The sequence below is a fragment of the Ornithodoros turicata genome, chromosome 1 (genome assembly GCF_037126465.1).
Source record: "Ornithodoros turicata isolate Travis chromosome 1, ASM3712646v1, whole genome shotgun sequence".
Taxonomy (NCBI): Eukaryota; Metazoa; Arthropoda; class Arachnida; order Ixodida; family Argasidae; genus Ornithodoros; species Ornithodoros turicata.
In genome coordinates, this window is record NC_088201.1 from 622,508 (window position 1) to 649,214 (window position 26,707).

At 41.7% G+C, this 26,707-nt stretch overlaps 2 protein-coding genes and 1 long non-coding RNA gene across 5 annotated transcripts in view; 2 read left to right on the plus strand and 1 right to left on the minus strand.

Annotated features, from left to right (window-relative positions):
* Positions 1-53: 53 nt before the first annotated feature.
* On the plus strand, positions 54-1,176 carry LOC135377222 (N-alpha-acetyltransferase 10-like). Of its 3 annotated transcripts, none has more exons than XM_064609515.1 (6): positions 54-189; positions 400-557; positions 620-665; positions 737-897; positions 950-1,031; positions 1,080-1,176. In XM_064609515.1, exons 1-6 carry the CDS (start codon positions 169-171, stop codon positions 1,140-1,142), a joined length of 531 nt encoding a protein of 176 aa, XP_064465585.1. In that variant the 5' UTR covers positions 54-168; the 3' UTR covers positions 1,143-1,176. The 3 variants fall into 3 exon arrangements, with proteins under 3 accessions (XP_064465585.1, XP_064465586.1, XP_064465587.1); XM_064609516.1 differs by having other exon boundaries at positions 950-1,025; XM_064609517.1 differs by having other exon boundaries at positions 404-557.
* LOC135377221 (vacuolar protein sorting-associated protein 8 homolog) overlaps positions 1,029-26,707 on the minus strand; it is an 83,866-nt gene continuing 58,187 nt past the window's right edge. The window contains exons 23-40 of the mRNA XM_064609514.1: positions 16,984-17,057; positions 16,820-16,854; positions 7,896-7,962; positions 7,751-7,843; positions 7,552-7,691; positions 7,408-7,492; positions 7,165-7,263; positions 7,021-7,110; positions 6,917-6,966; positions 5,361-5,517; positions 4,855-4,944; positions 4,345-4,491; positions 4,031-4,106; positions 2,016-2,098; positions 1,875-1,955; positions 1,655-1,812; positions 1,324-1,477; positions 1,029-1,264 (exon numbers count right to left, since the gene is read on the minus strand). Of these exons, the coding sequence (XP_064465584.1) occupies positions 1,172-1,264; positions 1,324-1,477; positions 1,655-1,812; positions 1,875-1,955; positions 2,016-2,098; positions 4,031-4,106; positions 4,345-4,491; positions 4,855-4,944; positions 5,361-5,517; positions 6,917-6,966; positions 7,021-7,110; positions 7,165-7,263; positions 7,408-7,492; positions 7,552-7,691; positions 7,751-7,843; positions 7,896-7,962; positions 16,820-16,854; positions 16,984-17,057 (1,772 nt within the window). The 3' untranslated portion in view covers positions 1,029-1,171. The remainder of the gene's footprint in view (positions 1,265-1,323; positions 1,478-1,654; positions 1,813-1,874; positions 1,956-2,015; positions 2,099-4,030; positions 4,107-4,344; positions 4,492-4,854; positions 4,945-5,360; positions 5,518-6,916; positions 6,967-7,020; positions 7,111-7,164; positions 7,264-7,407; positions 7,493-7,551; positions 7,692-7,750; positions 7,844-7,895; positions 7,963-16,819; positions 16,855-16,983; positions 17,058-26,707) is intronic.
* Positions 9,936-21,096, plus strand: LOC135377223 (uncharacterized). The gene is made up of 3 exons (XR_010418099.1): positions 9,936-9,959; positions 17,493-17,599; positions 20,489-21,096. It is a non-coding gene; the product is annotated as an uncharacterized LOC135377223 (long non-coding RNA).

Genomic DNA, 26,707 nt, shown 5'->3' on the forward strand with positions numbered 1-26,707 from the left:
CCGCCATGCCATGCCAGCCATATACATATACCGGCGGCTGCATATACCATATACCTTGTGCCAGCCTGCGGTCTATTAGCAGAACGGAGGTCTAGAACAAGCGCGTCTTGTCGCCTTAATCTGCTTGGTGTATTGTCGTTAGATGCATAAACGATCATATATCACAAAATGAACATTCGATGTGCAAAGGTAAGATTTGAATTCACCTTAATATATCGGATGATATCAAGCAAATTTTACTTGTGGTTCAGACTCATCTTTGTACAAGCGATCTCGAAATTCTGGTGGGTACATTGCCTCGACGTACAGATAACTTTTCTATTGTTTTTAGACAAATACGTGTTTTTCGACAAGATTGATATATTTCGAGCTACATACTCATGAGTGTTTTTAATCCAGACAGAAGACTTGATGAACATGCAGCATTGCAACTTGCTATGCTTGCCAGAAAACTACCAGATGAAATATTATTTTTACCACGGGCTTTCCTGGCCACAGCTGTCATACGTTGCAGAAGACGAAAAGGGGAAAATAGTTGGATACGTTCTAGCAAAAATGTAAGCACATGTAGCTCTAAATGCAATCTTCTCTGTTAAGTGCCATTTTTTTTCTTATGTAGGGAGGAAGATTCTGATGACGATCCCCATGGTCACATTACTTCATTGGTATGCCAGTTTCTTTGTGCTTCACAAGATTCATATACCTGTACTTTGGGAATATTCTGCCCGACATGTAGGCAGTAAAGCGATCGCACAGGCGGTTGGGGTTGGCGCAAAAGCTGATGGACCAGTCATCGCAAGCCATGGTGGAATGTTTCAAGGCCAAATATGTGTCGTTACATGTGCGGAAAAGTAATCGGGCTGCCCTGCACCTCTACACCAACACATTGGGATTCACGTGAGTATTCCAGTGGTAACTGCAACAGTTTTTCCCAATGGCCACTTTACAGGATCAGTGAAATTGAGCCCAAATACTACGCAGACGGGGAAGATGCCTATGCCATGAAGAAAGACTTGCTCAGTCAGGTAAATGTTTCAATTGTGCTGTTTGCATTTTGGCAGAATGCATTTTCAATGCAGAACAAGACAACAGAAGTGGAAAGCAAGACTAGCAAGAAAGAACAGGATGGCGAGAGGCACTGATGCATTTGGCCAAGAATAAAACATTTTCATCATATATCGAGTGCAATGTTGTATGGTGCTGGGGACAGACTGAGCTTAAGGTCTTCTCGAGACAGCACAGGTGATCTAGGAAGCCCTAGAATCTGCAAAGCAAAAGCACCATTAGGTCCACCTGTTAAACAACTTGTTAAACAACCCTTACATTGGGTTTCCTGTTTGGACGCAAATCATTCCACTCCAATATGCGTTTGGAGAATGGTGTGGGCTTCTTGCCCCTTGGAAAACAGGACAGGCAGTACCAGTGACCTTTGTCCAATGACTGTTCCATGCACGACTCATGGTAGCAGTGGCCACACCTAGAACCCAATGATTAACTTTGGAGTAGGGAAGGATAATGGAACAGCACCCTGTTTTGCCAAAGATAGGCTCTCAGTAGTAGCCACCCTCGCTTTGTTTCCATGCTGTCATGGAGAGCATCAATATCATCGCACATGAGTAATAGCCGTTACCCTTCCCTGCTTTTGAGAACACACCTAAACATGACTAAGTTGTCCAGTTGCGCAAAGTTCTTGTGGCATGTGGAACACGTTGGGGAATGAGATGCGTAACCTCTGTTGGCGACAGACTTCAAGCTATTCAAACTTGAGTGGAGGTCGTAGTTGAGGAGACGGTTTGTGGTATTTAACAGTGCCTGCGATAATAGTGGCTTTAGTTACCTTTAATTAATACTTTGGCTACCTTTTCAAATGGTACCTTTTCATAATTGTGGGTGTCCAGCATCTTCACAATGAGGTCCTTCACCTGAGCAAATTTGCCACTGCTGTAGGTTGGGTCCTAGGCAAACGAAAACCACTTGGGTCTCCATTCCACATGGAAACTGAGAGACAAATGTACCTGTACCAACTTGTGAAGGATTCTTGGTAATGCCACAAAGCCCATCATGCTAGCCAACAGATGGTGAGTTAAGATCTTCAATCCTGCATGAGGTGAGAAAGCAAATTCTGCTATTTCCTACAAGATATAACCCACTCACCTCTAATAGTTTCATAGAAAATCTGCTCGTGCTTTATCCAGTAAAGTACTACGTAATATCATTTTTATATCATTCAAAATGCACTACTACACCCTGTGTAACCTAAAAAGTGATGTCTATTTTGTCCCTCATGGGTCAAATGAACGCAGTCACATATTTGCGCCAAGTTTCAGTGCATCATTTTAATGGCAATTTTGGGGATGTCCAGATAAACCTTATTTAATGGAGATGCCAATACATAATACTAAAAAAACTAGGAAACTAGTACAATTTTACTGTCACTTTATGAATACGTTGATATAAGTTGAGTGAAATTTACATAGCAAAGGCAAATTTCTCCTGTCAAGAAACTCCTAGACAAGGTCACTACTACATGCTCTGACGTGCAGTCTGGAGCACGAGAGTTGACAAGTGTGCATTACTGGTCCATCACTGACAGTTGACACCCAAGCTCTTAGCTGCATCCTTCGCGGGCTTTTTAGGAAATATTACTTTCCAATAGCTGTCCAACATCTGCTCAAAGGGGGGGGGGGGGGGGGCTCAACATACTCAGAAAGACATCTTACATATTCCTACGGAATTTTCTTTACTCCAGGTAACTTCTTTTAAGTGGGAAGGATTTCTTACTTGACACTTTATGGGCAATATATTTACTCCAAAGCATCACTCCTCTGAATCACATCCCAAACCTAAATATGGCTACAACTCATTTGCATCAGTGACTGATATTGTCTAAGTGATTGAATGTAATAAGGTGAAGCTGTTTTATAGCATCATATTTAAATTAATTTTGCTTCGTGCAGAGTAAGTTTTATTTATTTTTTTTTTATTTTTGTCTACAGAACATTCATCATGTACCTATCCTTGGAACTTGAGCTCTCCCCCTTTATACCGAGGGACTTGTAGCACCCCTGACACAATGTTTCTCCTGACCAGACTGTTGTTCCTAACAGCCTCAACAATGTATTCTCACTGCAAAACAGTCAACGACACACTATCTTCCAATATATTTCAGTTGCTTTAGTATCATGTACTGGAATCTCTCTTCTATTGAATGAGGTATTGTAACAGCTGCTTTGGTCTGAACCGCCAAATTTCAAAAATTGTGAAAACTGAAAAATTTCCACTCTAACACGATGCTAATGCCGTAAAAGGTACCGTATCTGCTCGCATAATTTGTGCACCCCTACTTTTGCGCTAAAAAGACAAAGTACAAATTGGCATAATTTTTGCAGCCACACAACCTCGTATGTGACTTGTGGTCCTCCCCCACCTCTTTGTGCTGATATCTTGCACTTTTCATTCGTCATTGCACGGCCACACTACGCTGTTCATTATCATCTGTTTTGGGAACATCATCAACATGGGCTATGACAACTATACCGCAAAGTTTATGTTACGTGCGATAGCAGTCCATGAAAGCTGGTATTGGAGGAAACAAAAAGAGGAACCCGCCAGTCTCACAAGGCGTATTGCAACCACGAAAGGTGGCGACGTCGTTAAAAGAAACCAGGGAATGGGTAACACGGTTCATCAAGAGGAATGGCCTCTACCTTCCAACAACGTTGTGTCTGTAATTGTCTACTGTTATCTGACGGATGCGGAGGACGTACAATTTGGAAATGTTCAACGTGAAATTGCGCCCTCAATTTTTGTCGGGGGAAAAAAAAAGCGCAAATTATGCAAATAAATATGCTATTTCATGCAGAAATATATACACCTTTATGAATACGCCTAAGATGCTATTCAACGAGCGACCTTACCAAGGAAGGAAATCATGTTTTGCATGAGCTAATCAAAAGAAATAGTGTTAGTTTATTGGCACAAGTGAGTACCTTGCCACTACCTATTACATAGTAGGTCCTTTGAAACCCACCTGGTAGCTCTTTACTGTTCCCCTCAGCCAGTCTTTGCGGAGCCATGACTACTTCCAGTAAGGGAAACCATAATGCCTGGGCAACAAAACGAGCCAAATGTTTATTCTGTCTAGAGACCTCAAAAACACTCATTGTTCAAGGGTTTCATCACAGATGGTGGCTCTCTAAATGTAGATCAGTACTTTATCTGTATCTGCAGGCATCTTACTGCAGGAAAGAAAAAATATAGATACCCATGGTTGGAAGAGTGTTAGTGAAGGGCACCACCACTAAAAGCATGCTTCTCTGACCCTGTGGAAAGGTACAAAATTACCTCACGTTGGGCGGTGTCTAGTTTGGGAGAATTCCGTTGACATAGTTGAATGATGAAGCAGAGCTGTGTGTCCACAGCTGCAAATGCAACATCGTCTTGGTCCTCCTTCTCCATGCTCAAATACTTGTTCAATTTGCTTTCCAGAAACTGAAACGCAAATATAGACACTCTTGCCATAACATCTGTCATATAAAGCTTGCAAGAGATTGTCATATCCCAGACAAAATGGACTTTTCACATGCATTTGGTTAAGACAAATTTGTATCTTTATTTTACGACCTACTAGATTATAACGAGCATATCAAATCGGTAACACCTATCCATCGTGATTGGACGACGGAAATTTCAATTTCAACATTGCCGTAGCAGATGACAGCTCCTATGAAAACTCCTGTGGCACATTCACTGCTTGAAATTGTAGAAATTGTGGCAAATGAGGACCTATGACTAGGTCGGGAGCACATTTGGAACACAAATACAGTACAAGTAAGGTTAGACAGGAAAACCCACCTCCAGGAGGATTTTGAATGCTTCATGAATGTTGCCTGCCTTCTCCAAAAGGTGTGCCATGGCATCCATCACATTGTGCTTACGGCAAATCTAAAATGCCACCGGTAGAATATTATAGTACCTGTACGTTTGCATCTCAACTCTACCTAGACATCAAGTCATAGTGTTTGAGGTTCATCCTAAAAGCGACAACCAGGGCACACAAGTTCAGACCCCTGAATTGAGACCCGTTTCATGAACGCTGCCTTACTTGATCAAGTTGCAGCCTGCTAACTTAAAATTTGGTTTCTAGCATGAAAACACATCTTGGTAGTGTCCCGTAATATGTGTTCCACCTGTCGTCTGGCACCAGCACTTGCGCCTCACAAACAAATTAATGTAAAGCCAAGACAAGGCAAGATTCTGAATGGCTTCCCGAAGCTGTATCCCAGCAGACGAAACAATGGAATGGAAGAAAAAGTGTGCCCAAAGTTTCACAACATGTATCAATTTCTTTCTGTACATGCCTCTAGGGTCTCCTCCAACCGATACCCATCAGATGATAGGAGGAACTTGAGAACTGAAGGGGGATCAAAACGACACATCAATTCCACATATTTCTCCTGTATGGCAACGTCCATTCTGTGGAACTCGTCTCCCTGAGATGTATGTCTTTCTTGCTCTCTGCGATATAAAGTATGACAACATTCTGTGTTACATGCATGTATCAAGTGGACGCTTTTAAAGCAAACACCTAAAACATTCCCACAACTGATGAATCAGATAAAATGTCTTTTTGGTAACAGTTCATCTAGGAATAAAAGCAATGGACACAACGGAGTGTTACTTTCAACAAATATTTATTCTTGTTTTTTGTTATTGTTGTTGTATTGTTATCAATAAATATTTATTGAAAGTAGCGCTCTGTTGTGTCTGTCCATTCTCAGTCAGTTTTAGAGCTTTTATACCATGATAATGAATCAGCTTTGCTCCAATCTAAATGTATGGACTATACATGGTAGACTATACACGAGGGGATGCCGTTACTAAACTACTTGGACATACAGACTAGCCGCAGATTCACGCAGTTTGCATTTGTGCCACGCATTAATTAAGCTAATTTTATTAATTCACCCGCAAATTAGCCGAATTAGCAAAGGTAGCATTTTTCTTCATCAATTTGGAAGACCATTGCCATCACACACTATTCCAATCAAAATCGCCAGTTTTTTTTCCACAAAGTTTCGGGCATAAGGGCGCGCTGCAAACAAGGGGAGGGTGGGACTGGGAGAGGGGGCGGAGTCACGGGAGGGGGCGTGCCCCCCCCCCCCCCCCCCCTTGGGTGCAGCGCGCCCTTACGCCCTATTCTTCATCTTACAGTGCCTTCCTGATGTTGATTGATTGATTCTGTTTTTTGGTGCAACAACAGCAATGGTCACAATGCAGCAGTACTTCTAAGTTTATCTGGTGGTATTATGTGCACTACTCATTTTCATACTATCCTTCATGAACTGACTTGGTGTACCACTTTGTAGTGTACCACTTTGCAAGAAAGACTAGAGCCGCCCACACTGCAATTTATCCATTCCATAGCCCTCTTTGTTTGAGAAAGCCTGAAAGGCCTTGCTTAAAGACAAGGGGTGAGGCAAGCCTTTAGAGCAACCCACTTCTAGATTATAATGACCATGTCACAACCTGCAATCCCTATAAGGAGCAAAAGTGGCTGTACGATTACCGTAGCAGACTACAGCAACAGCTCCTATGAAAACGAGTAGAATAATGATGATAGTCAACTTTGGAAAAAGCATGCACCACTTGTAGAAAAATACTAAGGTAAGCTCTACGTAGCCCCCAATGCTGCACTACCCTACGCGGGCTAGCTCATGGCTGTCCTTTGGGGATTTTAGAGCATGCTATGCACGTTTCTGTGTAACGAACCAGCTTCATCAAAGGCTTCATACTGCAGTTGCTCATAAAATGCAGCGTATTTGGAGAGATGGTGGAGATTCCCAACCAACATTTACAGAGGAGGCTTGGTGCTTGAGAAAATATGGTTGTCAAGAAATGTGTATGTATGTCCTACCTGCTGTTCCAGATCCCTTGCAAGAAATCATACAGGACTTGTTCACAGCCCTGCAGTTGACAAAGTTGCTCTCACTTGTTCTAATCCATCATAATCCATCTCACCTCAAGCTTCTTAACGACATCATCCACTCTGTGCGCTAAATAGTGCAGCATTAGTTGAGATGTTGCAGTGTTGTCCACATCAAGCAAGTCCTATGGGACATAAACGACCTGCAGAGTTTCACAGTAAAATTGACAAAAACATACTTGAACATTCGCAATCAGTTGGTCTTGAAGCATTTTCTTGTCCTGTTCGTCAACGTCTGAACTCTCCAACACTTGAGTTGCATAGTAGAACGTTTGAGGCTGAAAGTAGGCTCATACATGTACTGTCAAAGCGTTCTTGCAGACCAGAATCAACATGAATGTTAAAGGAGCATGGAAGCCCTGGGTGAGGGCACTTCCCAAAGGTGGCTTGCATGCTCCTTATTTTAAACAAGTGTGTCATACCTTACGTGAAGGGTCCTTCAGATAGCAGAGAAATATCTTATCATACCGCTTCTGCTTTGCGTAGAGATATTCACACACCCGGTAGCTGTGGCAATCAAATTTGCCAATCACCAATTTGTTGCAACACACTAGCATTCCACTTACAAGTTGGCTTTTTGGACGAGTGCCAACAGGTGGGAGTCGTCCATGCTTGCTAGGCCACCAGTTTGGATAAGTTCCATGAGTGCTTGTTGGCGCTCTTCCAAACGAGCATCTTCACCGCTCTGAGTAAGGTATTCTACCACCTGCATTTTACCACCTACTAACAGCCTGCCATTTTGGGGGCACATCCAGAAACAATTACCTGCTCAAAGAGTAATCTATTGACAACTAGGGTGTTGTCTGGTCTAGCCAACTGCCTTGCCAGGAACGTAAAGAGGGCCCCAACTTGGGTCGGCTGCAACCACAATGCCCATCAAAGCTTCATCATGGCCACTCGGAAAACTTACCGAAAATCCTTCACTTTTCACCATGATCTGGAGGAGGATGTCAACAACCCTTTGCTTCTGAGCTAGACTGTGAGACACAAATACATTTTTTTCTTTCTTTTCCATCTTTCAATAATACTCATGTCATTCCTCAGTGGAACCTCGTCACCAATATTATGGTAGACTCGCATTAATTCAAACATCTCAAATTTTTCTTTGGCCCGCTACATTAAACTAAATTAAAATCAATTTCCCTCAACTAAAAATTGTCAAAAGCCTACCTAAATGGCGACAAAAGTTTCCAGAAGGTAATTGACCAAAGTCCCACAATTCTCCAATGAGTACGTCGTCAGTTACAATTTTTTATGAGTTTGAGCAAAACACCTTGTACGTGCAGATACATATACAGGGTGTTTCATGAAAATCCCCCGGCTGAATAATTTGTCAACAGGTGGCACCATCCAAGAAATTTCTTTTTGGTAATGATCCTTGGGACATCAGCTATGAACTGAGTACTAGTGAGCGGCTCATTTGCATACGCTCACTAATGAAATAAAAACCGGGGGTGACGGAAGATAAGGAACAGCCGCAAGACCGCAGGAGACACTTTGGTGTTCCTTCTCCACAGGGTCCGCCTCACGTTTTCAACAAATTGGGCGAGAACGTTGTCCTTTCGGGATGAGGGTTGACTAGGAGCGTGTTAAGTGGTGTAGTTAATTTTTCGGCACAGTTCCCTTAGAAGTCGCCCCAGGACGCACATCCCCCACATCATCATTCATGATAAGAGCACGGTATCTCACCTACGGAACGACAGAACCACCAGTGCTGTTTACCAGTCGCTTTGATAAGGAATACTAAAGCATCTCTTGCGGCTGTTCCTAATCTTCCGTCGTCCCCGTGCCTGAACCAGGTGAATAAACATGAAATCGACAGCCGGATAGCAGATCCAAAGAGTGCATTTGTGCGCTGCTCCGCGCAGAGGCTCCGTAAGTGTGCGAAGTAGAATTTAAAAGTTACGATGTTTATTTAATTAGTGAGCGTATGCAAATGAGCCGCTCGCCACTCAGTTCATATCCGATGTTTCGAGGATCTTTGCCAAAAAGAAATTTCTTTCATGGCGCCACCTGTTTGCGAATTATTCAGCCAGGGGATTTTCGTGAAATACCCGGTACAGGTAAGTAACCATAATTTTGTCATGCAGCATATACCTCTGTAAGCAAAAATCTCTGCGTTTGAATTAGCGAGAGTACTGCAATTATGTTGGTAGTACATGCTCAGGGGCATTTGAAGGTGGGGGAAGACAGGGCATCCCCGTAAATGTCTCTCCAATTCTCAGTCAGTGTTCATAGATATTTTAACCTTTGTACAATGTAACAGCTCTAATTAGTGGGTTTCATCCAAACATTCCAATCATGTCAACCATGCACTTTCTTTATATTCTGCTTGTTTTGCAACTTTTTATTGTATTACGATCTGTGGACTTGACAAAAAAGTGCAGCATAAAACTACTATACAAAGTACTCATTCCACAATTTACTTAAAACAGTAATTGTGCACTTGATATTTCAAGTAGTCCCTATCTCACAGACTCGTCTAAGCCAAGTTGGGCTTTGGAGTTGGACAAGGAAACTGGTAAGCAGACCAATTGCCCTACTGAGGCCTGCTAGTAGATTGGCATGTTGCATGCAGTAGGCCATAATTCCATAGATCGAGAAGTTACTCATCAAAAAGAACTCTTTACAAGTTAAGTTACAGTGCACAAAATGTAACTAAGTTAATAACCAAGCAGTTACTTAAAAAAAAGAACGAGTTACTTCCAACTTACTTCCGACACAAAATAGCATTACGCAGGTGCAGCGCGCGTGAGCAGTTTAGACCTTGAGTTGCCTGCGGAGGAGTGCAACACTCTTAGATCGTTTTCGTTTATGTCCAACAATAGACCTCTCCCTCTTTGTAAACAAATGACGTCATAGTGTTCGACAGCGCCAAAATTTGGTAGAATTGAACTACGCTCGAAGCTAGAGGTGAACAAGGTCTCGCCCGAAAGCCACGGTCTTGAGGGGATTATGATATGGTCCCTTAAAGGTCAGATATGCCAATTTTAAAGTGCCGCAGAACTGAGCGATACTCGCGCCGTGTGTTCATTAGCGAACACTGAATATGTGTGTGAAATATCTTGGTCCAACTGTTTGTAGTTTTTAAGAAAAACATTTTTTTAGTTCCCACGCCCGGCCATCAGACCGTCGGCAAACCCTGCGCACGGGCGCACCGACGTCACTGCTCTCGGTTTATCTGTCTTTGGCTTGGCATGGACTCTTGGCTTGGCCGCTTGGCTTCTTTCGTTTGGCCCTCTGTGCATCGCACATAAGCAAACAGCTGTTATGTTATTGCTAAGCCGGAAACAAAGCATGTGAAAATTTTTTGGCACGGCGTCGTTTGGAAAGTGCACTTGCTTGTGCTGACCTTGTCTTTTATGGGCTGGAGCAATATGATACGTGATACGCTTTTAGAACAATTCATCGGAGCATTCAAGTGTTACCTACTATAAGTTGCCAAAAGACCAAGCAGTGCGAAGCTCTTGGCTGACAGCGACAGCGGTGCTTGCTAAGTTCCACTCCAAGGATGTCGTCCGCGAATGTTATCATAGGTTACGCGCGGCTCCAGAGGCAATTTGGAATCTCGGCACCAAATCGTCTGATGAAAATCTGAGATGCCGGACACACAAATTTTGAATGTGCCACGGAGGATGAAGGCAAAAAACGAGAGCAAAAAGGTAAGTCGTAGTTCAGATATAAAAATAGCAAGCTTCATGAATCGATTGTGCAGCTGTCCTACTGTGCTTACTTTGATATAGCCACAATTAACAGCAAAACAGTATTGATAATCTAACTTGTGAATTACCACAGGTGTACGCTGAAGGCGGAAATGAAGTAGGATGTGGCTTGCATCTGGTGCATGAAGAAATTGCTGACACTTTAGTTGCAGTCTAGCTGCCACAAACAGGTATGACAATATGATGTTATAATTTGAGTATTCACCTATGTTGCACTTTTCATGGGCGCTCTCATGCAGACATCTTGACACCACTCTTAAATCTGCCCTCAACGTTACATCCTGTGCTTTCAGGGTGGAAAACAAAGGTCTCCCAGTTCAAGCACTTTTGCTGTCCGGACACTGGTTCCTGTGGATGGGGTGGTATAAACTTCTGTCTCATATAGAAGGTACGTTACATTAGTTCAGTTAATTTGTCTTTTGCACAATTTTTGCTACTGTTAGCTGGATTTTTGTTGGACATACAATCCTTTCTGACAAGCAGAAGCTGATGTTGTCTCTGATAGTGTTTTAGAATTTTCACTGTCGTCAATGTCCATTGAGGAAGGTGCCTTTACTATCTGTGAATGTTTGATTGAAGAATAGCCCAGAATCCATGTTAACATTGTGTACTCTTATTAATTCACTGTCTGTGTTCTGAGAGCTAAGAAAAATGGAAACTATTTATTTGTCACAACTTCACACTGGATGTGGTACTGGATTGACATGTAAGTTAAAATACCTGGATTCTACAATAATTGTGTTGAACTTGGTGCATTACCGTGGGCAATGTCACATTCATTACATTTTTAGTGGGTCCACTGCACAAATGCTGTGTGCATACTGCATACATGTTGTTCACTAGGCAAAAATACCTGAGCAGTGCGGTGTAGTCTTTTTATCCAAAGTCCATAATCTTACTGCAAAGTCACAGTACGTAGAACAGCAATGTGCAGGTATCCTGCCATAGAGATTCACAACACAAAGAAGACTGTTGAGAACATCTAAATTTTAATGAGACGAGACTTTCATGCACAAGGCTGCTCTCTTGTTAATGTCTAACGTGAAGTTGTATAATCCCAGAATATATAAAACATATTGTAAGGCAGAGAGCGAGGGTTGGTAAGGACATAAAAATAAATATACAAACATATATAAGAAAATAAAAAGGGGGTACAACTCCATCAGTTTCAAGCCGGCAAGGGATGAGTTGACAAGACACTGTAGCACTGTTTCCCTGAATGTGTCGCCCGTGAATGCCTTTTGTGCCAAGTACTTATCTGGCCGCCGTAGTCATTCATGTATTATGCTACACAACTCATTCCTTGTCTGTTTTAAACTGATGGCGTCGTACCCAGTTTTATTTTATTATACTATGTTTGTATTTTTATTTGTATATTTGTACCAACCTTCGCTCTACTTGTTCTCTACCTTACAACATGTCTTATATATTCTAGAATTTTGTAACTTGATGTTAGACAAAAGTGTTCTTTGTGCAAAAGTCTTCTTTCTGTTGTGCACAATCATTATAAAGTAAACATGACTATCCATTTCTTGTCATTAAATCTTTTTTTTTTTTTCTGCAGTGGTGAGCAACCCTAAGGACACATGCAAGAATGGGAGTCTCTTTGGGGCCCTCACCACCTCATGAGAATACAAACAAATAATTCATGAAAAAGCCAGTGAGTGCTACCAGTCAGAGATGTTACATTTCAGGCACTCTTGACTTTTGGTGAATTACTTGTTGACTTTGTTCCAAGGTGGAGCTCCCCACAGCTCATCTGCCTATCTGTTAATGTTGTGGCGTGTGTTGAGTTTTTCTCTTTGTGCGTTCCAGACTCAGAACGGTTACTTTGGTTCAGGTCAGGTACCTTTCATTTAGACATGGCTAACAGAAAGTGCTGTTTCTCAACACAACTTAGCAGTGGCCTTCATGCATTACTGCTGCAGCCATTAAGCATGAATGGAAAGCTGCACATTACATTCTCTCTACTTTTATCGTGTGCTATGTAATCTTGTTCAAGTTCTGTCAAACGAGCGTGTAATGCTATAAAAAAATTCAGTGCACTCTTTAAGTGGGATGAATAGTAGTGCATGAATGCAGGAAGGAAACTGTCATGTTATGGCAAGTGTTTATGTACTGTACATTTAACTACTAATTTTATTTCTTCGCTTTCGCCGGCGTATCGTGTCAAGCCATGTTATATTAACTTGGAACATGTTCTTCTTAGTAGCCAGAACAGCTGATACACAGTGAGAACATAGCCCTAGTGTGTTTGTCTCTTCCACCGCAGCCCTTGGTTTTGCTCCCTGATGGCTACACATGTCAGGGATAGGTTTCAGAACCGGTAGTTCCAGCCAAGTGAGAATTGCTTTTCAGGGGATCATCATGCTGGTAGATGATGAAATTAAATTATTTGCAGGACAGGAATTGCGTAGCTTCACACAAATACTACAACGACGACGTAAGAGTGGTTTCAAATCTAGCGGTTTTGTGATCCTGACATTATCGCACAAGATGTAGTATCCACTATGATCTTTTACATGGGGGGTATGTACAGTGAAATCAACAGATATGCTATTTACAAATCTGTGTTTCCTACTGTGTTGAAATGGGGTAGTTTGTATCTGAGAGCCATAGTGAAACACAGGCAGCCAAGGACAGACTTTCGATGCCCTCGAGAAACATGGCAACACATTGCAGGGGCTCTGGATGCTGCCTAAATTTCCAGAACACAGAGCTCAAGGCAGCGTTGAAACAACAAGTGGTTTGAGAAATCCAAGACAGTTGCATGTGTAAGCAGTTGACTTTTTGGATTTGTTTCTGTCCAAGACACGTTATGTCGAAGGGGACGCATGGGCACACTCAGAATGATACTAGGACTGCGTGTGAAATAGAATGAGGAGAGGGGTTTCCATTTCTCCCTCTCACATTGGGGGCGAAAGAAAGACGCGTCTTCTAAGAAGTGCAATGAACAAAATAAAGAAAGAAATGGCGTTCCTTCACGAATTTTTTGCGGGCGATCTATCGAACGGATTTTGGTTCTGAAAACGGCTACGATATCAGGTGACCAAAAGGAACAGATGTTCTCATTGGGACAACTTTGTAGCTTTTATAATTAAAAAGTTAATTAATGAAAGTTAATTAAGACATTGCCTTTGGACTTTGCTAATGCCCTGCTAGGGAGTGCCCTTTAGCATATGCTATATTGCAATTGATTTCATCTTGGAAAAAGTGTTATATATATTTTAAAAAATCTGTTCACACTTAGCGTGGACACCCTGTATATAAGAGCGGTGACAAAAATGATCCATCTAATTACCGCCCGCAATGTAATTATAGACGAACAGTTTGGTTTTAGGAAACATAGGTCAACGGAAATAGCACTGTTAAAACAAAAAGAAATAATTGTACAGAATCTAGAGAAGAAGATGTACATTGACTTTCGTAAGGCCTTCGACTGTATAAGCCATGATGTCCTGGCTGAAAAACTACACTGGTACGAAATCCGTGGCAAAGTCTTATTTGTCTGCTAGAAAACAGGCTGTAATTTTGAATAACTTTCGATCCCATTTTGGTAACATAAGATCTGGCGTTCCCCAGGGCAGCATTTTGGGTCCTCTGCTTTTTAATATATATATTAATAACATAGTAAACATTGCACCAGTTATTCACAGCTCTGTACAGCTGAACTTCATTATATATGCTAACGACACCACTCTTCTCTTTTCGGGACCTTCAAAAACAGAACTAGAGCTCCTTGCCAATGAGACATTGCCGTCCGTTAAACAAGAAAGTCGATGACGATATTATGGTTTATTACAACGATACGATACTCAAGAAAGTCTGTTTCTTAAAAATTTAGGGGTAATTTTCTCTGAGTACCTTACTTGGAATGCACATGTAGACCATGTTGCGAAAAAACTAGCCGCAGTAAATGGGATGTTACCAGAAAAGGTGAAACTACAGCTATATAGTTCACTATTCTCTTCTAGACAACAAAGAGAAATATACATAAGCTTTACAGAAAAGAGCACTGCGACTGATTGCCAATGTCGGCCGTTCTTCACACACTGCACATTTATTCAAGCTTTACCCAACCCAATAGTTTTTATGACCAACATTTACAATTACAATTTAACATTAACTTACTCAAGGAGTATTAGCAATACGGCCTTCTTGAAATTGTGCACATACACACCACCGTATGAACTATGTCATGAACGATGGCTTGTCCCGCTATGCAGAACAAATTATGGCAAGCAATCACTTTATTACACGTCTGCCTCTGTTTTTAACCAATATATTGGTAAATCTCTGAACCCTTTGACTATGAGTAGGTGTAAATTAGTGCAGTACTTTCAAGACCATAATTAATTCACAATTGACTTATTATTGATAAGGTGTGTGATGTATTTATTTCTGTCTGACTTCTCTCCCTTTTTGACTGTATTCATGTTTTAAATGTTTTGGCTGAACTATATTCTTCTATGTAAAATTGTTGCTGTTGTTGCACACTGGGAAAGCAGCCTTGTCAAGCCACTAGGCTTTTTCTTCCTTTTCCATTCGAAAGATAAATAAATTTCAATTTCAACTTACATCTTGCTTATCATGTCCTACATGATAAATATTAAATACAAAGTGACTTGTGCAATAATTCCAGAGTACAGAATGAATTCCGACGCTGGCCAGTGATGTCACCCAAGACAACAAGTCACATAATTGCCTCTATCACTTTTACACCCCATGGGCTGAGTTGTAAATTGAAACAGCACTCTACAGAAGGATAAGGTGCACCCACTAATTTGATTTCTAGGACCTCTGCTATGCCCTAACTCTTCAGACCCCACATTTCTAAAAACACCATTTCTAAGTGGCAATATGTGCTCTGGTACTTCTTTTGCGTCTGCATAGTGTGCAACCACATGGCTTCTGGAGCTTTCGTGCGCATTTTTTTGTGCTACGGAGCTCATTACAAACAATATCAAGAAGTGAGACATGAAATGCAGTAGTTTGTAGTGTGCCACACAACGCAGCGTGACATGGGAGTGTGCGATTCAAAGAAAGCTTCTGGTAAATGCACAGAATCCCACAAAAAGTTTAAAATGTGACTTGTATTTCGTTTTACGTCGCTCGTCGTTCCATACCATCGTGGACGGTGTTGCACATTGATAAATCGTACGTAAAACTTGTCCCATAGCAGCATGCGGTTTCTCAAATACATAGCACCATTTTTTCCTGCAAGAATAAAACGCTGTCGGCATTTCTTGCTAAACCGCTGTCGAAACGTCAGTCTCTACAATGGGCAAGTGCTGTAAAGGGGCTAACGCAGACGCCACTTGATACAAATTGTACGTGGTAACAAAACACAAACGCATCGCACAAACATCGCACAGAGGTTGGTTCAGGAATGAGTTGGCACTTATCGCGGAACCAGTGGAACCCGGCTGTCCGCCATCTTCAAGCACAGATACGTGAAGCCACGAAAAGCCGTAGCTGGAATCCACTCACAACTACGAAGGCGCGTCACAATGCCCGATAAAAATGGCTGTGTGTTTCTGTACCGAACTGGGAGAATGAAGGTGCATTTTGGGGAGAGCTAGATGTGGGCTTTCAGAATATCCCAAACGTTTCGACTATGTATTTGGGATATCGGCATAGCTGACCTTTAAAGAGATGCGACACTCGGTCCTACTTTTCTTTCAATGGGAGGCAGTGGAACCCAGCCCTCTCCTTCCGATTTGTTCCGATCGGTTTCAGTCTGTCTACCAATGTCATGATGACGTTTCTCTGGTAGAGGTTTATTCCAACGCTTTGCGTCTTACTCCCTGTGGGCGCAGCGGTTCTTACTTCCTGAATAAAATGCTGTCATTGATTGAACATCACGTTTTATGGCAAAAAATGCCACAAAGAAACCGGAGAGAAAGCAAGAAAATATGTGCACGTTAGTGAAAAGCGAGTTGAAAGCAACTTGGAACTTAACTTAGGTTACTTCGGCAAAGTTACCTGAAAAAGGAACGAGTTCCTCTGAAAGTTATCACGGCACAAAAGTACCAAGTCAAGTTTCATGTTACCAAAAAAAGGAACTTAGTTACAGTAATGAGTTATCTTGAACTCTGCATAATTCACTCACCCAGACTTGGTTTTCAATTCTTCCTCCTCAAATGCCTGAAAGAACCAAAACAGAAAAGAACATTACAAACTCATTGAGAAAATCTTTAGTCTAATGAACCATTTGAGAAAACTGGCAAAAATGTGCTCAACGTTCTTGTTTCAAGATGTTGCATTGGAACCTACCAATGCAAGCACGTTGAGGAATTCCCTGGTATTAAAATGAAGCAACGTCTTTAGTGATGGGTAGATGGCGTTTCCTGGAAACAATGGCTTCGTGTATTCAAGCATGCATGTTATTTACTTGGCAGAGGACCTGTAAAAGCTACTTTTCAACAGTAATTGAATTACGATTACAACTACATGTTCATAAAAGTAATTAAATTAGTTACAATTACAAAATAAGAATTGTAACTCAATTACAACTACAGTTAACTATAAAATGTAATTGAGTTACACTGAATTATTCATTTCAATATATACTCGTATGTTTGTATATTTAACGAAAAGACAAATGACTAGTGGACAGAGAAAAGACAAGAAAATGACTAGTTGTAGTGGAGCACAATGCTTAGCATGGTACAATCTTAGAATTGCTGCGGAAATCAGCTTATTACCTAGAATATTATATTAGAAGATATTATTAGAATATTAAACACTGAAAAAGAGAATTTTTTAAGTTATGCTCTGTCTAGTGAGGGCTCATACGTCAGCTGATAAGGTCCTTCAGGAACAAGACATCACTTCTGGTCATGAATATACCACCAGGAGAAAACAGATACTTCATCAAGGCTTCAAGCGGGTACCTTTCAAATTATTTCTCCCACTTTTGTTTTTGACACAATCAAACATAAAACTAGCTTCCTCATCAGATGACCTGTGACCTTCCATTATAGAAGCTACAGCTTTTATTGCATTTTTAAAATATGTCATTGCAATTACCACCAAAGGTCGGCGCGATCATGATTGCGCCTTGCCAGTGCTTCATGATCGCGATCATCAGGCTTTGATAAGGCAATGCGATCATGATTGCGCCGACCTATGGTTATTCATGGACCCGCTCTGTCTTAAACCTGGAATGTGCGATAGCGATGACATCCTTCTTGGGGATAGCTATGCCAGCCAACCATACGCCAACAATGAACATGGGATTGTCGAGGCTATGACTGCTGCACATACATTGCATACATACACGATAATTTTGTCTTTCGTGAAAGAGTAAAAATCGCGGACATTGCAAAAGACAGAAAACATTTGAAATGAGGTTGCATCCCAAATCACATACAAAATAGTTCCAAAAGTAATTCCGAGTGCATTACAGATTTTCAAAAGTAATTCAATTACATATACGATTACATCTTTGATGTAATTCTGGATGTAATTAATTACTAAAAATGTATTTAATTATACAGTATGCAGACCAACACCCTCAAGAGAATGAAAAAAATGGCTAGGAAGCAAGCGAGCTGGTGAAGATGATGCATAATGTAAAAACCACGAGTCTAGGGAACACGAAGGGACAGACACAACACGAAGAACGAATTCGTGTTGTGTCTGTCCCTTCGTGTTCCCTAGTCTTGGGGTTTTTACATTATGCACCTTCAGGATGTTTTCAAGACCATGGACAAGTAGACACGTGTCGGCCAGTGTCCTCAATATTGCACAACGGGAACAAGATGGGTATTTGGTTCATATTGTCTCATGTTGCAGCAGGGTTAAAACATAGGACATAACTGCAGCTATCCTGTTCGGTTCTAACCCTCCGGGCTGTGTTTCCCTGCTGCAACATCAGACAACATGTCCTCAATATTGCACAACGGGAACAAGACGGGTATTTGGTTCATATTGTCTCATGTTGCAGCAGGGTTAAAACATAGGACATAGGACATAACTGCAGCTATCCTGTTCGGTTCTAACCCTCCGGGCTGTGTTTCCCTGCTGCAACATCAGACAACATGTCCTCAATATTGCACAACGGGAACAAGACGGGTATTTGGTTCATATTGTCTCATGTTGCAGCAGGGTTAAAACATAGGACATAACTGCAGCTATCCTGTTCGGTTCTAACCCTCCGGGCTGTGTTTCCCTGCTGCAACATCAGACAACATGTCCTCAATATTGCACAACGGGAACAAGACGGGTATTTGGTTCATATTGTCTCATGTTGCAGCAGGGTTAAAACATAGGACATAACTGCAGCTATCCTGTTCGGTTCTAACCCTCCGGGCTGTGTTTCCCTGCTGCAACATCAGACAACATGTCCTCAATATTGCACAACGGGAACAAGACGGGTATTTGGTTCATATTGTCTCATGTTGCAGCAGGGTTAAAACATAGGACATAACTGCAGCTATCCTGTTCGGTTCTAACCCTCCGGGCTGTGTTTCCCTGCTGCAACATCAGACAACATGTCCTCAATATTGCACAACGGGAACAAGACGGGTATTTGGTTCATATTGTCTCATGTTGCAGCAGGGTTAAAACATAGGACATAACTGCAGCTATCCTGTTCGGTTCTAACCCTCCGGGCTGTGTTTCCCTGCTGCAACATCAGACAACATGTCCTCAATATTGCACAACGGGAACAAGACGGGTATTTGGTTCATATTGTCTCATGTTGCAGCAGGGTTAAAACATAGGACATAACTGCAGCTATCCTGTTCGGTTCTAACCCTCCGGGCTGTGTTTCCCTGCTGCAACATCAGACAACATGTCCTCAATATTGCACAACGGGAACAAGACGGGTATTTGGTTCATACTGTCTCATGTTGCAGCAGGGTTAAAACATAGGACATAACTGCAGCTATCCTGTTCGGTTCTAACCCTCCGGGCTGTGTTTCCCTGCTGCAACATCAGACAACATGTCCTCAATATTGCACAACGGGAACAAGACGGGTATTTGGTTCATATTGTCTCATGTTGCAGCAGGGTTAAAACATAGGACATAACTGCAGCTATCCTGTTCGGTTCTAACCCTCCGGGCTGTGTTTCCCTGCTGCAACATCAGACAACATGTCCTCAATATTGCACAACAGGAACAAGACGGGTATTTGGTTCATATTGTCTCATGTTGCAGCAGGGTTAAAACATAAGACATAACTGCAGCTATCCTGTTCGGTTCTAACCCTCCGGGCTGTGTTTCCCTGCTGCAACATCAGACAACACGTCCTCAATATTGCACAACTGGAACAAGACGGGGCAGGTGGTTCATATTGTCTCATGTTGCAGCAGGGTTGCGACATTGCAGGTTACAATATCTCAAACAGACTGTTCTGCCCAGAACAAGAACAGTCTTTGTTTGGGATATCGGGGACTTTCGTCTTGAGATTTTTCCCTGCACAATTAAGATGGCATAGAAAGGTCCAGGGTGTCGAACCGCATAAAATAGAGGCTCGTATTGCTTGGATCTCGTTCCGGTTTAGTTCCGGTTCGGCCAAGCAAAAAATCAAACCGGTTGCAGCATCGAAACGATTCAATGCTTCCATTTTATATCTCCCATAGGACTGCTTTTATCAGGATATGCATGGCTAATAGCTTAGTGCTGTTGTCTGCATTGACGTTTTTAGTGGACAGGTACTCCCTTTAGCGAGAGAAAGAAGAAATGGATCAACACTTGCAAATAGCGTCCACACTGATAGAGCAGTGTAGTCCTGATACTTTCTGTTCCCAAAATCTTTTTTTTTTTTTTCAGACGCACTGTGCCAGCAAGATACACTTAAGAGGCCATACCAGTCGGGGAGCAACTCCGATTCACGATTTTCCTGATTCTAGATGGCGCCACGCTCGCCGTCCTTATCACGCCGTTCGCCTCCGACTCACGAAATAATCCTCATTGTGCATGGTTGACCTCGCTAGTTTAAGGTGGCCCGCGCCCTCTGCGTTGTTTGTCGAGTGGTAAAGTGTCGGACTTTGTCACGAAAGGTCCGCAGTTCGATTCGAGACATTCACGTCTTTTTGCTTGTCTCCTATTGCTACATGAGTACTTTATTTTTTTCTTCTTATATATTCATGCTACAATTATTATTTTCACAAGTCACTAGCGCCTGTACTGCCTGATTATGGAATTTTTAGTTGCTCTTCGTATTGTTTTACTAGTGCATACTTACTGTATGCCGACGTACAAGTGTGATCGGATAGTACTGATGCCGGTATCTCGGAGGCTCTCAATTGGATCTACCAGCGGCTGTAAATTAGGCTATAAACATTGCCTACACACAGCGCTTACAATGCCAGTCTGGAGAATCTAGTGCTTGAAACGATATTCTTTTTTTTTGCACTCGCTTACATAATAATAATAATAATAATAATAATAATAATTTTACTCAAGAAAGCAAACTACAAATATAATAAAACAGGCCCGTCTAAGCGGAAAAGCTTGTGGCACTGGGCCTGAAGCAGTCAGCGGCATACAGTTTGACAGTACATGAACATATAAAGGTACTACATCCTATGATAAAGTTCCGTAGCGCTTTTTTTAGTTTGTACTTCGATTCCAAAGAAAAACAGTCGAAGGGGAGCTCATTAAAGATACGAGGTACATAGCATTGCCTGCGACAAAGTCCATATTTTGTGTGTGAGAAATGCACAACAGGGCAGCATTCGCTAACCGGGGTCCTATATGAGAGGTCCCAAAAATGTTTTTACAACATGCAATTTACCTTGATAATAACTCTATTATTCATGCAAAAATGACATTTTGATATGTATATTTCTGGTAAGTAAGCATTATCAAATATCTGAATTCATTTACAAGGCGTTTGTGCAAAAGACTTTTCAAAATTTCCGTCGTAGAACAGACTTCTTATCATTACCCGAAAACTTCAGTAACATATTTGAAAGGCTCCTTTCCTCCATGTTCTCCCTTCTTTTTCTTTCACCTTATACCCGCTCAGAAAAATGATGTCAGTCGACAACCCCAGTGACAGGGGACTCCCTTTCTTCTGGTGTACGAGTTTGCAAAACCGTATAAAGGAGGTGAAGGGCGATAAAGGCTTGGGCTCGTCACACGGAAACCAACCAAAAAAGATATGGGAAGGTTGAGCGGCAAGGCCTTGCAGCGGGAGTGGCGATATTCCCAACACAGTCTTTTTTTTTTTCCTGAACGCCAAGAGGAACGATTCGACAAAAAATAAAAGGACACATTGTAGAAAAATAATAACAATGGTCACCTGACAACGTAACAGGTTCTTGTTTGAGTGTGGCAAAAAAGTACAGTTCGGCCTCCTTATTATGTGGGACAGGATAATATATGCCTTCTTTTCTTTTTTTAGAATAATTTCTGAAGCGTAAATTTTTACTCCAGATTTCGTTGTATTGGATGCTGAGGTCTCAGTTAATTCAATCTAAACTTGAAAACGTGAAATTCGGTCGTGGAAAAGCTGAAGAACTGGACACCATGTGAGCCAAATCGGTCCCGGAAAAAATGGTCCCCGAAAAAAGGGTCCCGCTGGCACAAGGCGGAAAAAATGGTCCAGCAGGCAGGCGATATAGCTTTGCCATCGCTTAAACGCACATCTATGGTGTGACAGTGATATATGTATTATATTTTGTGAACACGGTGTTTTATTTTCCTCTTTCTTTTTTTGCTTTGAATTTTTAGATAGATAAATGCTTTATTTAGACATTCAATACATTACAAATTATAAATTGCGTAGTGAATTGCGCAGTAGTAGCATGTGACTACCCCGCTTGATTAAAATTGCTACCCCAAAGTTGGCAGTAACTCGATCGGTGCGGGACAGATGACATTAGTGCACAAATACGCTTGCATTTATTCAAGAACAAAAACAGCGGGCAATTACATGTCACACTGCTATAGTAAGACAGGAAAAAATGGTACCGGACCCAGCCGTTATTTTCTTTCTCCCGCACATTCTTCTGAATACTCTTAGTACATTCGTGCATACCGTGCATGAACAGTCTATGAACTAGTGCTGAAACAAGTTTTTTATTGTATACCGGCTTCGCACCTGGCTGACCTTTCCTTGTAGTTATCATTATTAGTATTTTTTTTTTTTTTTTCCAGTAAACATATACCCTCCACTCCACTGGTATAACCCGCATACTTTTATTCGAGGCCTCCTTCTGACCACGCCTAGGATAGAGTAGATTACACAGACAAAAAGAACTTCGCCCAAAGCCGGAAGAGAGAATAACGTCAAGTGTAAGTGCCAACCGAAGCTACTACCCGAAGCCAGTTACCGATCGAGTTATTGCCGACTTTGGGGTAGGAATTTTAGTCAAGCGGGGTAGTCAGGTCCTACAACTAGGCAATTCAAAGGAAGAAAAAAAAAAAGAGCAAATAAAACACCGTATTCACAAAACATAACAACTATCTCTGTCTGAGGAGCATCCTCTGTCACACCAAAGATGTGCTTTTGTGCACAAGCGATGGCAAAACCATTCCATGCCTGCGGGACCTTTTTTTCCGCCTTTTGCCAGTGGGACCCTTCTTTCCGGGACCCTTTCTTCCGGGACCGTTTTTTCTGGGACCGTTATTTCCGGGACCGCTTTTTCCCACACCCGAGCCAAATTTATGCGTATTTTAGGAAAATCGCTATTCTTGAAGGGCAACACAAATGCAATTACAAAATTGGGGTTTCCAGAGATGAATATGAGCGCTAGTTGCCAAATGAAGGAATGATCACGGAGAAGTCGTTTCATATAATCAAAGCTCGCCCGAGATGCCAGATTTTCATCCCAGGAAAAAATGTCCCCAGAGAAAAATGCCCCCGGAGAAATCGTCTACGCAAGAACGAAAGCCGTTTGATCGAACGCGGGACATTTGGTCGAAAGTCATTTGATCGAACACCGTTTGATCGAAATGGCAGCGGTCGTTTGATTGAGTTTTTTATTGCTTCGTTTGGAGCAGATGCATACTATAAACAAGACTGATCTAAGGTTTTATATGGCTGTTAATACAATATCTGTATTTTATACTATGGCAAAATTTCCTTTTTAGCATTTATACTTCGAGTGCCTTTCGTGCACATATCACTATCCCATTTCGGATCCCATTTCGGATCCCAGCAATGAAAAGGGTGCCCAGAAGAAGCACAGACTATTGGCTGCTCCCAACTTGAAGACATTTTCTTCGGTATGTGTCCTACAGCTACGCGGGATACTTCCGCATTGTTCTATTCAATTCAATTCAATTTTATTCAATTTTATTTCCTTTCGGGTGGGAGAGAGTAAAAAGCCAGAAGGCTATGCTGTTCGTGAATGACCAATAAAACCTTTCTACAAATGACCAGTGGTCTCCCCTCTTTAGCTGCAAAAAAAAAAAAAAAAAAAGCAAGAAACAAACAAAAAAGGAGAATACACTGATTGCCTCATGCTACGTATGTTTGAATCAAAAGTTACAAAACAAGAGGTGCCAAGGACACGCTGCGAGCTTCGAACTCCCTTCGAAAAAACGTCTTTCGAACAGACGGCGTCGATCAACCGGCTTTCGACCGAACGGCTTGCGACCAAGTGGTCTTCGATCAAACGCCTTCTCCAAACAGCTTAGGATTTCGGAATAACTCCTTGAACTCCATCTTTATGTATAAATGTACAAGATAAAATGAAAGGAACTTGACGCGCGACGAGGTCTCGGAGCACGATTTCCATCTCATAACGCTCTGTTATTACCCGGAAACTTCAGTACTATATTTTTAGACACTCCTTGGTTTTGACAGGGTATTTCACATTACACCAGACCTTTCGTTCAGCGTAGACACTAGTTCAGCGGAGAATCCCCAGTGACCCGGAGCTTTTCGTTATCTGCCTTAGAAGGCCCCCCTTTGTGCGCCGTGCAAAGTCAGACGGGTACAGGTTTTGGGTCATCCAACGTGCAACTAGCAAGGATTGTCGAAAGATGGAAAATCCAGGGAACCCGTCTCGAAAAATTGGCCGTATCTCAAAATAACGTGATCGAAGTCCCCGTTGAAAAATAAACCACTGTAAATAAATGTTATCTGGCCATTTCTGCGTATGCATATATTATACACCGCCTTGGTTTGTTCTGTATACTGGTGGCAGTACAGAAGCTTGTAGCAACATTGCGGCGCGCGTTATGCACCGGTGCGCGTTATACATGGAAGTTTTTTCAAATTCCGCTCATTTTTAGGGGTGCGCGTTATACACAGGAAAATACGATACTGTAAATAAATGTTATCTGGCTATTTATGCGCGGAAAATGCCAAAGCCCACTAACACTAACCTGAACATGAAAATGCAAACACCGAACTTTTACTAACCTAATAATCAACTAACTAACGTGCTGTTCCGTCGCGTCCGTTTCATTTAGCTCCTATTTCTGAATTTTATTTATTTATTTATTTATGTATTTATGTATTTTTGGAATAGCAAGCCGACGTCCCGTTTGACTGACCTTTAGCCCGTTCTCCAACAACAAATAAATATTGACTATGACACGAGGTGATTCATCACTGGTTTTTCCAAGGTCCTGCTACCTTCTACTTATTTCTGGCAGATATGTTAGCCGCGTTCTTTTATAAAGGGGAGTACTACAGAATACTGAGCGCAATGACACATTACCTTCTGTATTCGTATCAATGAAATGAAACGCAAATGCCCACTATCCTGAGGCTCTGACTTCACGCTCGTTGAATGTGGATATCGTCGGACGTAGTTCCCAACTCAACCGGAATACTGGTATTCTCATATATAGTTCTGTTTTGTTGTTGGTGGCGGTCAGACAATGATGTTGTAGTTGTTGTCTCATACTTTCTATGTTGATGAACCGTATTTTCAATGCAATCAAACCGCAATGAAACACCTGAATAAGTGGGTGTAGAGCTTTTATAACCCATAAACATCGGCCTAGAAAAAGATGTAAGGACAACTGTAACACCTGTGTCTGACTGACAGTAGAGAAATACTATAGAATCCAGCGAACGATATCGCTAGCGAACTAATGCAGCAAACTATGTATATCCATTTTATGTTGCTTGTTGAATGGAATGTAGATTTAACTACTCATTATTAACACATAAAAAAAAGAAAAAAGCACCCTATGTCTCCCAATTTCAACAAATCCGCAAAGCGAACGATAACATTCGGTCGGCTGTGATGTATTTCATCGGCTGTCAAGATTTCAGTTCTTACTTGCATCTATATTCCAGGGGCTTTTAATGCACAATTATCCTCACTTTCCCCACCACACACTTTCTTTTCGTAGTAAACATATTGTAGATTATTGTTTTTCATATTCGCTGGCTAGTCTATTTGCGAGCACCAAATGCTATGCATTCCAGTTATTTGATTTCTAATACAATAGCCACAAAACTTTTTCATAATCTACACCATCCCATTCCGTGGTCATTCACTGGAGTGCTCACCATGTGTCTCTTTGGCCTTTCCATTTTCAGCCTTCTGACAGTTCGGCGTTATGATTTTTTGGTCTTTTGGCTGTCGGCCTTCTGATAGTTCGTCGTCATGATTTTCGGCCTTTTGATAGGCTCAATCAGCCTAAATAAATGCATTGCATTTAGCAACAGCTATTAAAAAAAAAATAATGGAAAAAGCAAAAAGGAGAAGGAGGAAGCTCCTGAACCCCCTTGAACTCCATCCTTATGTATAAATGAACAAGATAAAATCAAAGGAACTTGACGTGCGACGAGGTCTCGGAGCACGATTTCCGTGTCATAATTGCGCTGATTATTACACGGAAACTTCAGTACTATATTTTTAGACACTCCTTGGTTTTCACAGGGTACTTCACATTACATTTACACCAGACCTTTCGTTCAGCGTAGACACTAGTTCAGCGGAGAATCCCCAGTGACCCGGAGCTTTTCCTTATCTTCCTCAGAAGGCCTCCCTTTGTTCGCCGTGCAAAGACAGACGGGTACAGGTTTTGGGTCATCCAACGTGCAACTAGCAAGGATTGTCGAAAGATGGAAAA

What these genes read in the sequence shown, in the direction of transcription:
- LOC135377222 (XM_064609515.1), top strand. Translation starts at nt 169, where the DNA reads ATGAACATTCGATGTGCAAAG. An exon ending in ATGGTCACATTACTTCATTG is followed by an intron (nt 666 to 736) that starts GTATGCCAGTTT and finishes CCCGACATGTAG; the next exon opens with GCAGTAAAGCGATCGCACAG. An exon ending in ACTTGCTCAGTCAGGTAAAT is followed by an intron (nt 1,032 to 1,079) that starts GTTTCAATTGTG and finishes TTTTCAATGCAG; the next exon opens with AACAAGACAACAGAAGTGGA.